General features: G+C 35.7%; 6 protein-coding genes across 6 annotated transcripts in view; 5 read left to right on the top strand and 1 right to left on the bottom strand.

Moving 5' to 3' along the window:
* Positions 1-12,871, bottom strand: part of LOC133184256 (transcription factor ATOH8-like) — a 186,456-nt gene that overhangs the window by 99,979 nt on the left and 73,606 nt on the right. The window lies entirely within an intron of this gene.
* On the top strand, positions 117-1,369 carry LOC133184643 (acetylcholine receptor subunit alpha-1-B-like). Its single transcript, XM_061319724.1, has one exon. It carries the CDS (start codon positions 118-120, stop codon positions 1,360-1,362), a length of 1,245 nt encoding a protein of 414 aa, XP_061175708.1. The 5' UTR covers position 117; the 3' UTR covers positions 1,363-1,369.
* Positions 2,476-4,675, top strand: LOC133184514 (neuronal acetylcholine receptor subunit alpha-3-like). The gene is made up of 2 exons (XM_061319605.1): positions 2,476-3,750; positions 4,652-4,675. The coding sequence occupies exons 1-2, from the start codon at positions 2,476-2,478 to the stop codon at positions 4,673-4,675; spliced, it is 1,299 nt and encodes a 432-aa protein (XP_061175589.1).
* Positions 4,745-6,277, top strand: LOC133184513 (acetylcholine receptor subunit alpha-1-A-like). Its single transcript, XM_061319604.1, has one exon. It carries the CDS (start codon positions 4,745-4,747, stop codon positions 6,218-6,220), a length of 1,476 nt encoding a protein of 491 aa, XP_061175588.1. The 3' UTR covers positions 6,221-6,277.
* On the top strand, positions 9,153-10,523 carry LOC133184512 (neuronal acetylcholine receptor subunit alpha-9-I-like). The gene has a single exon (XM_061319603.1). It carries the CDS (start codon positions 9,153-9,155, stop codon positions 10,521-10,523), a length of 1,371 nt encoding a protein of 456 aa, XP_061175587.1.
* Positions 11,098-12,513, top strand: LOC133184511 (neuronal acetylcholine receptor subunit alpha-6-like). The gene has a single exon (XM_061319602.1). It carries the CDS (start codon positions 11,098-11,100, stop codon positions 12,511-12,513), a length of 1,416 nt encoding a protein of 471 aa, XP_061175586.1.

Genomic DNA, 12,871 nt, shown 5'->3' with positions numbered 1-12,871 from the left:
TTAATCAAACGAAAAGTTAATTTTGAGCAAGAACAGTAAGGGGAGTCGTTGCAAAAAGTCGAAATGATTTCTTTCCAATTAAATGTAAAGATGACTTTAGTTTTTGTGTATCTTGGCATGGTCACTCTCAGTTCAGCTGCATGGACTAACTCAGATGTCACAACTCTGCTCGCTTCTAATACATTCACTAATTACGACAAACGCATCCGTCCAAGGGCAACACAAAGCGATGTTGTTGATGTGTACATTAAGTTTGGACTGACCGCCATAACTGGACTAGATGAGATTGGCGGGACACTATATTTAGTTGGATATCTAGATGTGACATGGAGGGATGATCTCATAGCATGGAACACCGGAAGTGTTGATCAGCTGATGATGTCCCATAAAGATATCTGGACTCCAGCTGTGACTTTATACACGTCAGTGAGCTCTCTCTCCGAGCTCGGCGCCTCTGATGACCCTGTTACTATCCTTAAAGATGGAACTGTGAATTGGAGGCCAGGGCTTGTCATTGAAAGTGGTTGTGCTATTGACGTGAGTTACTACCCATTTGATACACAGGAGTGTACAGTAACCTTTCTTCCTTGGCAGTACACAAGTGACCTAGTGCATCTGATGCCAAATGCTACAATGGTTGATATATCTCTACTACAAAAGAGTTCCGAATGGGATTTGACGGAAACAACAGTGAAAAATACTTCCGGAGTTTTCACAGAGGTCTCTTTCAAACTGACACTAAAGCGGCGTCCACAGTACTTTATCTTAAATATGGTTCTTCCCATTATTCTCATAGGACTTCTGAATGGGTTTGTCTTTGTGATGCCATTTGACCAAGGAAGGGTAGGATTTATCATAACAGGATTCCTCTCAATCGGTGTCTTTTTGACTGTTATAGCAGACGTTCTTCCAAAGTCATCAAATCCCATGTCTCTGTTGGCCTATTTCATCATTTGGCAGCTTATGCTTGGAGCACTTTGCACACTGGAGTCTATTTTAACTTTAAAAATCTACCATCGGCACGGAAAGATGCCTCTTCCTAATTCACTTAAGAAATTTCTGTCTGTCCTCTGGTGTTATCCCTGTCGAGGTAAAAGCGTTCAGGATGAAAAGCCACCAAAAGGTTACACTTTCTACAGGAAACGCTACCAGCTTCACTCTGTCTCGGTATTTGTCAAAGAATTTAAGATGAAGAGAAAGGGAGATGACAACGATAATCCAGAATTTAAAGAGAAACCGGAGCCAAAAGTCTCGTGGAAGACGCTTGGGAGTACCCTTGATATCTTTTTCTTCTTTGTCTTTATCATTCTCAACATTGCTATCTACATGATGTTCCTCGTTCCTTTGGCCAATGCCGCATAAAACTAGAATGTAACTAGATATAACGTCAAAAAGAGCGAAGTTATGATAAATACATCACTGTAATTTTCATTTTATTACATAGCAATTTAATTAAGAAATAAAGGTCTTTTTTAGCTGACGATTGTATATATAAGTCAGCATTAGTGTGCGTGTTAAACAGCAAAGTCGTCAATGAAAAAAGTAGATGTTTCCCCAATATATTATACATTTTAAACTATTAAAAAACTCACATGTCAGCAACAATTCAAACACTTTGCACTCATAATCAACGAAATATATGAATACACGTTGTATACATGTAAAACCACTTTCACTTTAAAATCAAGCTTGTATGAACTTGTACATATTTTCAGATTTGAAGGGTTTTTCACTCCCGAGAATTCAATGCATATAAATATATAATATATACATGTATATAATTTTCTTCTTTTGAACAAATATTGTTATTGTTTATTAATTTATTTATTCATTGATTTATGAACTTTTGAAACAAATTATTAGTGCTACTTAATATACAAATATTTTTTTTACATGAAACAAACTTACCTGCATGTAATAAATGTTTTTTGAAACATTATGCTTGATTCCTTTTGGCGATTGTTATGCATTTGCTAGTTATGTTTGCAGGTAGCAGTGACGATTTTTTTTACATGAACCAAACTCTGAAACCAGTATGTTTTATGTAGAGTAATACATTCCTTTTTGCGATTCTTATGTATTTGCTAGTTATTTTTGTACGTAGCAATGATAACATTTTCAAAGGAGATTGCTGAACCCTTTTTCCGTTCAAAATATACGTCCTAAACAAATTATTTCGACATATTCAATTTCTTTTAGATAATTATTTATTTATGAACGTATATTGGAAAAATTATATTGAAGAGAAGTGAACTGGTGAATTTTGATATCTAACACAATATTCTAGCTTTGTGATTACAATATAATTATGAAAATCAAATGAATGAACAATTTAAATGTTCGGCTGACAAATTAACAACGGTTCATGCTCTTTTATTCTGAATCTTGGCTGATCAAATGAATGATATTAATTAAAGGTACCAAAGACGACCAGAGCGGAATATACAGAGTTAAGTATTGTTACGAACGCAAGTAATGGCGGTGACAAAGTTGTTATTTGCTTTTTTAGCGATTTCCGTCATTCATTATGTTTGTGGGGATATTTCATCTGACTGGATCCTGTTCTACAGAAACATTTTCAGCTCATACAATAAGAATATCTTCCCCAGAGAAGAACAATCCGACAATGTTACTGTAAAACTTACTTATTACCTCAACGCCATCAACAATTTTGACGAAATTTCAGGAGTTTTGAAGACGGTTGGATTTTTAGAAGTAGAGTGGGAAAATGAACTTGCAGCATGGGCTGAGAAACCACGCGGAATGTCTGCTCCTATTCCAGACACCATGATTCCGCTCACGGATCTTTGGCATCCACCAATAACACTTGCTAACTCCGTCACTTCACTTGCAGAGCTTGGATCAAACAAGGATTTAGTCTGGGCAAAATTTTCTGGGACACACATTTGGCGACCTGCAGTTATTCTGTCTTCTTCGTGCTCTACAAATCCTCTTTATTTTCCTTTTGATACTCAGAAATGTAACTTGACTTTTCGCGCCTGGGATCATATATCTTCAGAGATCTTATTAACTGCTCCGGACTCAAAAGTAAATTTAGATTTTTACGCCCCAAGTGAACAATGGGAATTAATGGACTCAGAGGTCCTAATCTGGGAAAGAGATCGAAATTCGTATGTAACATTTACTTTGATAATACGGCGAATTCCGCTTTGGTTTATCATTAATATGGCAGCACCTATTGGGTTGTTAGGACTTCTGACAACTTTTGTTTTTCTGCTCCCAATCGAAGAGGGCCGTGTTGGATACGCTTTGGGATCATTTCTGACATTTTCTGTCTATTTGTCTTATATTATCGACAGTTTGCCGAAGGCTTCAGATCCTATGTCGTATTTGACAATATACATCGTGATTCAAGTTATTATGAGTGGAAGCGTTTCCTGCATTTCGGTATTTACCGTGCGGTTGTACCTTAAAGATGAGTATGCTAGAGTTCCAACATGTCTTGCTCTCTTTATTGGTTTCATCTGCTGTAGATTCTGTGCAAAGGATGAATTTGATGACATTTATAAACCGGAAGAACCTGTTGTTAAGGAAATCGGTAACACCACGGAAATCGACAGCGAAAATGAACCACCACAGAGAGAACATATGAAACCAGAGAGTCTGTCTTCTAGCGTCAAATTCGGCGTCCCGAATATCAAGTGGAAACCAATAGATGCTGACAGAGATGACGAGGAAGATGCAGATAAACTCGGCCCAATCACAATACCGCGGGTTGGATGGAAAATGGTAGCCAGATCACTTGATTATTTTTTCTTCTTTGGTACGATCGCTACACATACAATTCTTGCTTTTGTATTTCTTTTACCAATTTACGTTCAGTACTAAATATACTGATCAATGGTTACTATTCCCTGTGAGTTTTACCGGTAATTGTTTTTCATATAATTGTATATTGTATGTATTTGTTTAAATGATAAATCTATTTCATACATGTGACAATGTTATTAGATTTGATATGATATATGATTTTGCACGATATTCTTTTACGATGAACAACCACTATGATTTTTATGCATTACAATGTCTCCATGCACTTTGTTTTCACAGGGACGTAAATATACTCGTATATCTGTACCTGGTTTTTGAGTCAACAATATTTTATGTATTTTATATAAGTGTTATTTTTTTAAGTATGCTTTACTACAGAAATAAATATCATGAATCATAAATGTTCTTTTTATTTTGAAATATCGATAAAGTAATGATGTCAAAATACTCTTTGGGGCATGTTAGGCATAAAAAGACAAAAAATCTTTCTAAGGCTTTACATATTTTAGAATAAATAATAAAATTAGAGACAAAAACATGCTCTGTTCATTGTGAGGAAAAATATGAATTTAAATATATGTGGCCAAATAACTCATAACTGTACTTTATTTTAAAAAGCGATTTTGTGTCTTGCGGTAAGAAAAAAAAAACGTTAAAAGGCTGTCGTGTTCATTCTCATTAAATAATTTCCTTTGTTCTTTTTTTTTTTTTTTTTTTTTTGAAACTTAGACAAACTTCATTTCCAAAAGAACAAACACAAGCATTTCAAAACATATCGAATTGTATACGATTGAGCAATCATTTATTAGTGCTGATTGCATCTGAAATGTTCTGAATAGTTTAAATGTCCCCTTAATAGGTGGAAATTGATGCAAAAGATTGACGAAATAAACAGGCCTTCAAACAGACATCCCATTTCTTGATTTCTTGTGTTTCAAACCGATTAGGGAAAATGTCGGTTTTACACTTTATTTTCTTTCTGTGGGTTCTATTCGCAATTGAATACGTTCATAGTTCTGGAAAGGGTTGTGCCCCGGGACAGAATAAAGGAGGAACAGATCCCTCCTGCCCGAGTCCAGGAGGATCACCTGGGGGCACCACAGAAGCCACAACAGCGGAAACTACCACAGCAGTCCCCACGCGACAGTATTCCTCAGCTTCACAAATGTCATCTTTCATCGTGGACACTTTTACGGCTTCCACAGCTTCTTACAACAATTTAATTTTTCCGAGAAAAAATTTTAGTGAAACGATTTTAGTAGACATTGGTTTTAGCTTAATCGCAATCACTGACTTTGATGAAGTAGCTGGAACTTTGGAGGTAATTGGGATTTTGACAATAACTTGGTATGATGAGTTAGTAGATGACTCTTACAGCAGTAGTGATCATGGACCATTTACAGAGATCGCTATACCTAATGAATTTCTCTGGAAACCGCCAGTTTCCCTGTTTAACTCTGCTTCAGCTATTGAGCCGGTAGGCGATCCTTCTAATTATGTCCGAATGTACAGGGTCGATGATTCAAGTAATCCGTATAATCGACATGGTAAAATGGAATGGAGACCAGGTGTGATTACAAAAACGGGATGCGTAGTAGATGTGGCATATTTTCCTTTCGATAGGCAAACCTGTAACATTACATTCACCCACTGGGGTTTTACTGACAAACAAGTAAAATTCGAACCATCCACATCCACTTTAGATTTGACAGATTATTCACCGTCGGACGAGTGGAGTATTACGCAGTCAAGGCTGATTGAGGAAACAGTTGATGGTGGTTCGTTTGTGAAAATAGAAATAACATTAGAACGAAAGCCGACTTACTATATGGTTAACTTCTTCCTGCCAATTATCATTTTGGGTATTTTGACTGCTTTAGTGTTCATCCTGCCTTTGGAGAGTGGAGAGAGAGTAGGGTACTCCGTAACAGGGTTCCTTACCTTTGCAGTGTACTTGACCTTAATTGCAGAGGGAATGCCAAGGACATCCGAACCAATGGCCATCCTCAGCTACTACCTGATGTCAATGGTCGTTGTAAGCGCAGCAGCTACTATTATTACCGTTTTCACTCTTCGTATATTCTTAAAAGAAGAAGACGATCCTATTCCAGGTTGTTTAGTCTACTTCATTGCATTTCTGAATTGTTTAGTCTGCACGAAAGAGGAAGATGAAGATGATGAAACGCCGTTATTAGGTGCAAATGCACTGGAATTACGGACGAGGAGAGGAGGGTCAGCCAAGACTCCAAGATCCAGAATTGAGGTGGACAATGAAAGTCTCGACAGTGATGAACATCCTGAAAATCGATACGACGTAGACTGGAAACTTGTGGCTAGTACATTGGATATATTTTCTCTGATTGCTATTATGGCAGGTAGTGTGGCCATTGCAATTGTGTTTTTGGTTCCATTAGCTGCTCAGATGTGAACTTTAACATTAAAATTTTCGTTTGAATTTCTGCTTTGGTAAGAAATCAAAATATTAGATGGTGCATGGGATAAACATGCAATATATATTTTATATGTACATGTATGTAACATTTGTAAAAAGTCCCGTTTTCAAAAACTTTTATGTCAATAAACAGTTGCATTTGTTTACAAAATATTTGTTCATGAAATTATTTTCATCAACTTGTTATTGTGTAAGTAATACTAACGATAATAACAATACAATGCTAGTCTCTGAATTACCCAGGTTTCGGGAGCCATAGGCATGCTAAATTCTCACAAAATCTAGCTTTTCAAAATAGCAAAATGACGGATAATATTTTCAGGCTTTACGTCCTAGCAAACACCTTTAAAAGTGGCACGGGCGTGCACATGGAACAGTGAAGGTCATAGGATACATTTTTGTGTGAAATTTTGCAGATATAAATAATGTTTCAGGATCAGTAAATTTCCAAAAATTGAGCAAAGCGCTTGAGTGTGAAGGGAATTAGTATTTTTCTTCCGAGAGAATAGCTAAAGAAACGCTGAGAAAAACTATAAGGCCCAGAATGTTTCATTTTATAGCTTCATATCGCGGTTCTATACCGTTTCCTTCTAATGTAAGAAAAGATTTATATTTTTTTCTTTCTTTTTTTATTGTTATTATTTTTTTTTATTTTTTTTAACAATTGTTAGCAAGGAACTGCCATATACGAGTTGTTTGCAGATTTGCCCCAATTCTATTATAGGTGAAAACACAAGGATACAAACCTAGTCAAGAAGCATTTTTGGTCTGTGCATGATGTACATGTGCAGTGTAGCATTACAAATGATATGAGTTGATGTGACTTGACTGTTGAATGACTTGTCAACATCCCAAAACAGACAATTTCAAACTCTTCTTTATTCTCACACTGTTGACTGATCAGTCATCTCTGATCATAAAGCAGGTGTCATATACTGTCTTCTGCCTCCTCAGGTGTCATGTACTGTCTTCTGCCTCCTCAATTAAATAATAATTCTTCATTATAACGTATACGTGTAGATTGAAGAATTCTATTCTTTTCTTATTTTGATATTAAGGACAGCAATTAGAGCAAATTTCTAGATTGTTCAAAAGAAAAAGGTATATTATGAGTTGAAAATGGAATTCAGATTATTGAAATTGTGAACTTTTAGAATTTATTGAATTATTGAAATAAGAAAACCTTGTATAATATTTTTAAAAATCTCGTCTCTTTAGAAGATACAAAAAATATATATTTCCAAATGGAAGAAATAATGTCTTAAATGCCTTGGCAAATTATGTTTTTCTAGCTTTTCGGAAATAAAGAGAGCTTTATGAAGTCTCAGGTTGTGATGTAATATACTTGTTTCACTTTAGATGATTTGCAATATTATGTATTACACTGTATGCTTGAACCTAAAAAATATAAACACGTGTGGCTTAAAATGCATTGTACTTTAGGCCTATGGCCTTGAATACTTAAATAAAATTGATTGATTGATTGATTGGTGCAAGTTTTTTAGATCTTTTCTATAAGATAATGTGTGTCATCAGATGCATTTCTACGTAGTTTATACAATGAAACCATTATTGCAGACATATTATAGCATAGCGAGGAATAGTCAAGTCCTGTTGAACACAAAACATAATAAAAAATCCAAATCGAATTAATCAATTTTATATTATGGCTACACATGTAACAGCATATTCGTAAGTATTGCAAGAACTTCAATGAAGTCGAGAATATTAAACATACTATCCTGCAAAAAAGAGGTATTTATCAAGGTATTCTCTCGAAATATATCTAGAATGTAACTTGCACGTACATAAGTATAATTTGCAGCAATCATTTGAAAAGAAAAACTGATTTTGTACGCATTTACTCTTGAATTCACAATGCAACTACACTGCAAGTACACTGCAACTACAGTGTACTTACTAACATTTTTCTGATCAATGACAACCTTTAACTAAAAATTACCTTGATGTCTTCTTGAATCTAAAAATTACAAATGAACGTCTCATTTATTAATTTTTAACTTTGTTTTGATCGTTCCAATTCATGTGTAAAAGTTCACTTCGAACATAGTATCTGAATCTAAGGTACATGTATTAAGACGTGTAGACCCCCTTACGTACATATTAGATAGAAATATGTACTTTATTGTGGTTAGAAGTCTGGCCGATAAAATTATTGAAGATATGTTAATCTAAAAATTCTTTTAGAATGAACCTTCCGAATTCAACCCCAACTAAAATGCTGGATATTTCATTATCATATTTGCCTTTCATATTTATGTTTGAATTCTGAAAACTATTTGACAAGTAAGAAATAAGCCATAATCTTGAGAACAAAATTATTTCCAAATGATTTGCATTTTCCCTTTAATAATGAACAACTGCTCACTCTCTAATTTATCTAATTTTTCAACTTAACTTTTTATTTCGAAAAGGTTCTCTGCAAATACTGGTATTTAAAAAAAATCTGTGAAGAAATGATGTTTACATTTTTTAAACTACATTGTATCACCGAAGACAAATCTACTTCTGCCAATATAAAGTCAATAATTAGATAAGCATTTGTTAGGTTTCTTTATATTCAGTACAGAGTGTGACGCGTTCAGAATGCTCGTGACAACTACGTGGCTTCCCATGTTCCGAGTTCTGTGCCTGACATATAATGATAAAGACTTTAATTAAATATCACGAAACAATACATTGTCCATATCAAAGCGTATCTCTTCATCTTTGAACCTAACTATATGACGGCTTAATTGGCACCTCTTACAGAATTCTGTATTATCGTTCGGGTTGTACAGAATTTCAATTTGAAGCATTTAAAACGAACAGTAATGGCGGACATTACAGCTACAGAGTAAAGAGGGGGTATTAACCAAAAAGACGTTAGGATTTTGAAAGTAGGAAAATGGAATGTCGTGGAATACTAATAAGAATTCTCATTTTGTTGACTCTGGTTTTTGGAACAAAATCTACAACAACACCTGCACAGCAGGTAAAAACTTCATGTTCCGTGTGTGAATCCATGCCTATTCCTAATCTGGACCACGTGAAACTGCTTTTCAGAGACTTGTTCACAAATAATAAGGAGTACAGCAATCTGGTTTTCCCTCACAAAGATCAGTTAGCGACAATCAACGTCAACATGAAATTTGCACTGTATTCGATTCCTGAATTTGACGAACTTGGAGGAACGCTTAAGGTTATAGGACGGTTGAAAATGGCTTGGTTTGACCATTATGTTATTGAAAAGTACACTCCTCAAAAACATGTTCTCGAAGCATTAGATATTCCTCAAAATGACATTTGGCTTCCTCCAATAACTGTTTTCAATTCTGTGGAATCTTTAACTCCAGTAGGGCATTCTGGTTATGAGGTGACCATCACTCTGACCAATGGTTATGTACAGTGGGAGATTGGTGTAGTAACAAAGACTGGATGTACTGTAGTGGCCTCAGATTACCCATTTGATACACAGTATTGCACGATTACTTTCACTCCTTGGGGGTATTCTAATAATGAAGTATCCATCCAGACTGACGAGGACAATATCAATATCGAAGACTTCATAGAAAACGAGGAATGGGCTGTAATAGATAGTACACAAGAAATTTACGTGGCCGCCAATCGCTCTCTGATTAGCTATCACCTGACTCTGAAGAGGAGACCCGTCTTCTTCATCATCAACATGATGGTGCCCATCGTATTACTTGGCATGCTTAACAGTCTCTGTTTTGTTCTACCCATTGATTCTGGTGAACGAGTTGGCTTTGCAACAAACGTTTTCCTGACTTTCGCTGTATATCTGACAATACTCTCCGGCGAACTTCCAGTGTCAAATCCACTTTCGATAATGAGTTACTATGTGGCAGCCATGTTGTCTGTGAGCAGTATAACTACCCTTATTGCCATTTTTACGATTCAGGTATCCATATATGACCCAAATGAGAAAGTCCCTCCTATACTTGTATATATTGTCGCCTTTGTCACTTGTCGAGTTTGTCGAAAGCGCTACCGAATGATGGGGCTTCATCATGAAACATTTGAGAAGATGCCACTGGAAGACGAAATTGCTGATCCTGTGATAACTAGCCCCAATAATGAAGGCGAGGGGGAAGCGGATGACAGTGTCGAAAAATACAGATTTGGGGTCTCCTGGAGAGTGGTAGGCAAAACCCTGGACAAGTTCTTTTTTCTCTTGTTTTCCACTGGAACTATTGCAGTCTCATCCTATTTTTTGGTTCCTCTTTTCATGAAATTGGACACATCTATTGCATAGATACTATCATAGATGCTATTGTTTTTATTTATTGTGAACAGTGTTTATCAGTAGAGGAAATTAATGATTATCAAACGTTTGTACGTTTTAAAAAAGTATTTGTTTTACAAAGTAAACACTGAATAGTCGATTCTCCTGTATATAATACCGTTGCTTTATTGTTGTTTATCAAATGAAGTATACATTTATAATTTATATCACTTGTGATGACTACGTTATCAATAAAATGAATCAAACACAACAGTTGATATGATTGTTGATTTATTGGGGCATATTTTGCAGAATATTTTGTAACAAAATATTTCTAAAATTGTATGAGAATATACTGGATGTTATTGAGCCATATAAGTCTTGATCGTAAAATTATCTTTAACTAATTTAACTTTAGCGATCATGCAGTTATGATTAAATACCTGGTGTATGTTTATACCCAAAAAAAATCAAAGGAGATAGTTAAAATGACAAAAAGCATTGAAAAGTGACAATGAATTTCATGGTAAGTAATTTCAAATAACTTCTGATTTGAAAACTTTTCTGAGTCCATTAATTTAACTTAACACCTAAAGTTCCGATAATGGGGGCTCTTCTACCAGCCTTCTTCATCCTTGCCGCCGTTTTAGATGGGGCTTCCTGTTTAAATTCAGATCACATTTGGACATGGATAAACGATACATTCTGTACCACAAGCTCTTGCACTTACCGAAAAGAAATATTTCCAAGAGACACTTTATCTGACACGATATATGTTGATATGGAATTAAGTTTGATTTCTTTAAGCGACTTTGATGAGGTCGCGGGTCATCTAGAACTGGTTGGGACTCTTCGAATCAAATGGATAGACGATATTGTCCTTGATCCTTACAAGGTCGCCGCTGCGTTAACTCCTCCAACTTACTCCTTTACAGATGTACTGATACCACAGGATGATGTGTGGAAGCCTCCAATCACAGTTTTCAATTCTGTAAATGCTTTAAACGCAATCGGAGATTCTAATTATTACGTAAGGATAAAAGTGTTGAGCTCGGGAGCACAGGCAGACATGGAGTGGTTTCCAGGAATCGTAACAAGAACCGCTTGCAACGTTGACGTGTCTAATTATCCATGGGATATCCAGACATGCGACATCTTATTCACTCCTTGGGGGTATCGGCCTTCAGAAATAGATTTTAACCTAACTTCGACAGCTGTAGACGTTTCAAAATTTCAAGGCAGTGATATCTGGGAAATAAAGTCTACAACCATTTCCCATGAGACCAAAGGAAACTCCAGTTTTGCAAAGTACACCCTGCAACTTGCGAGGAAATCTAGTTTCTTTCTAATGTACATTGTATTACCAATAGAACTTCTTTGTTTTCTGAATTTGATGGTTTTCATTTTACCTGCAGACTCCGGTGAAAGGGTTGGTTATTCCGTGACAGTTTTTCTGACTCTTGCCGTTTACGTGACCATTATATCAGATAATCTTCCGAAGACATCAAATCCAATGTCTATTTTCGCCTACTTCATGATCACAATGCTTATGATAAGTGCCTTCATCTGCTTTGTGACTATAATATCGCTCCGCGCCTACATCCGCAATGATGAAGATCCGGTACCGAAATGGGTGAAACGATGTGTAGCCGTTGCTTATTGTCGATGTTGTGTCAGGAAAAAAGGAGAGGAGGAAGAAGAGACAGCCTCCAAAAAGCCACCAACGCCGAAACCCAAAATAATCAAAGTGGACTCTGAAAATGCTGCCGGGAAATGGGCAAAAGTGAGGGAAAGGGTCACGCAAAAGAATGGCGTCTTTCCTATGAAAATGGCGGTCCTTCAGGACTACAGTGACAGCGAAGAATCTACTTCAAGTGATGCTGAATCGGAAGAGGACGAAGAAATGGAGTGGTCGGACGTGGGCACGGCTATTGATATCGCCTGCTTATACTTGTTTTTTGCTCTCATTTCCTTAGTTTCTATTGCCTTTCTTATTCCTCTTGCATCTACTAGAATGTAACAATTTTGCAATTCAATCAGACACTAAAGTTTCGGGTTTTTAAAATTTGTATTCCTGTTTTTACGATACATTTTTATACTACATTCACTTTGTAATTGTATGAAAACTGTATATTCATTGCTATTCATTGTGCATGCATTCTGGTTCACTTAATAAAATAACTCTCTACAAGTCTACTATACCATAAAATAATGTACTATATTATTGTAAACAACTAATAATTTTAGTAAACCGTTTGATCAAAGATCTAATAGTTTTATAACTGTAATCAATTTATTCTCGAATTCGTGTCTTTCTTTTTTTTCTTTTCTTTCTTTCTTAATTCTAACTTAGTAAAATATCAAAGAAAATCAATGTA

This window comes from Saccostrea echinata, unplaced genomic scaffold (genome assembly GCF_033153115.1).
Source record: "Saccostrea echinata isolate AGI-Se365-2 ecotype Australia unplaced genomic scaffold, CSIRO_AGI_Sech_v1 ptg000010l, whole genome shotgun sequence".
Lineage (NCBI taxonomy): Eukaryota > Metazoa > Mollusca > Bivalvia > Ostreida > Ostreidae > Saccostrea > Saccostrea echinata.
This window is presented reverse-complemented; position numbering and strand designations above follow the sequence as displayed.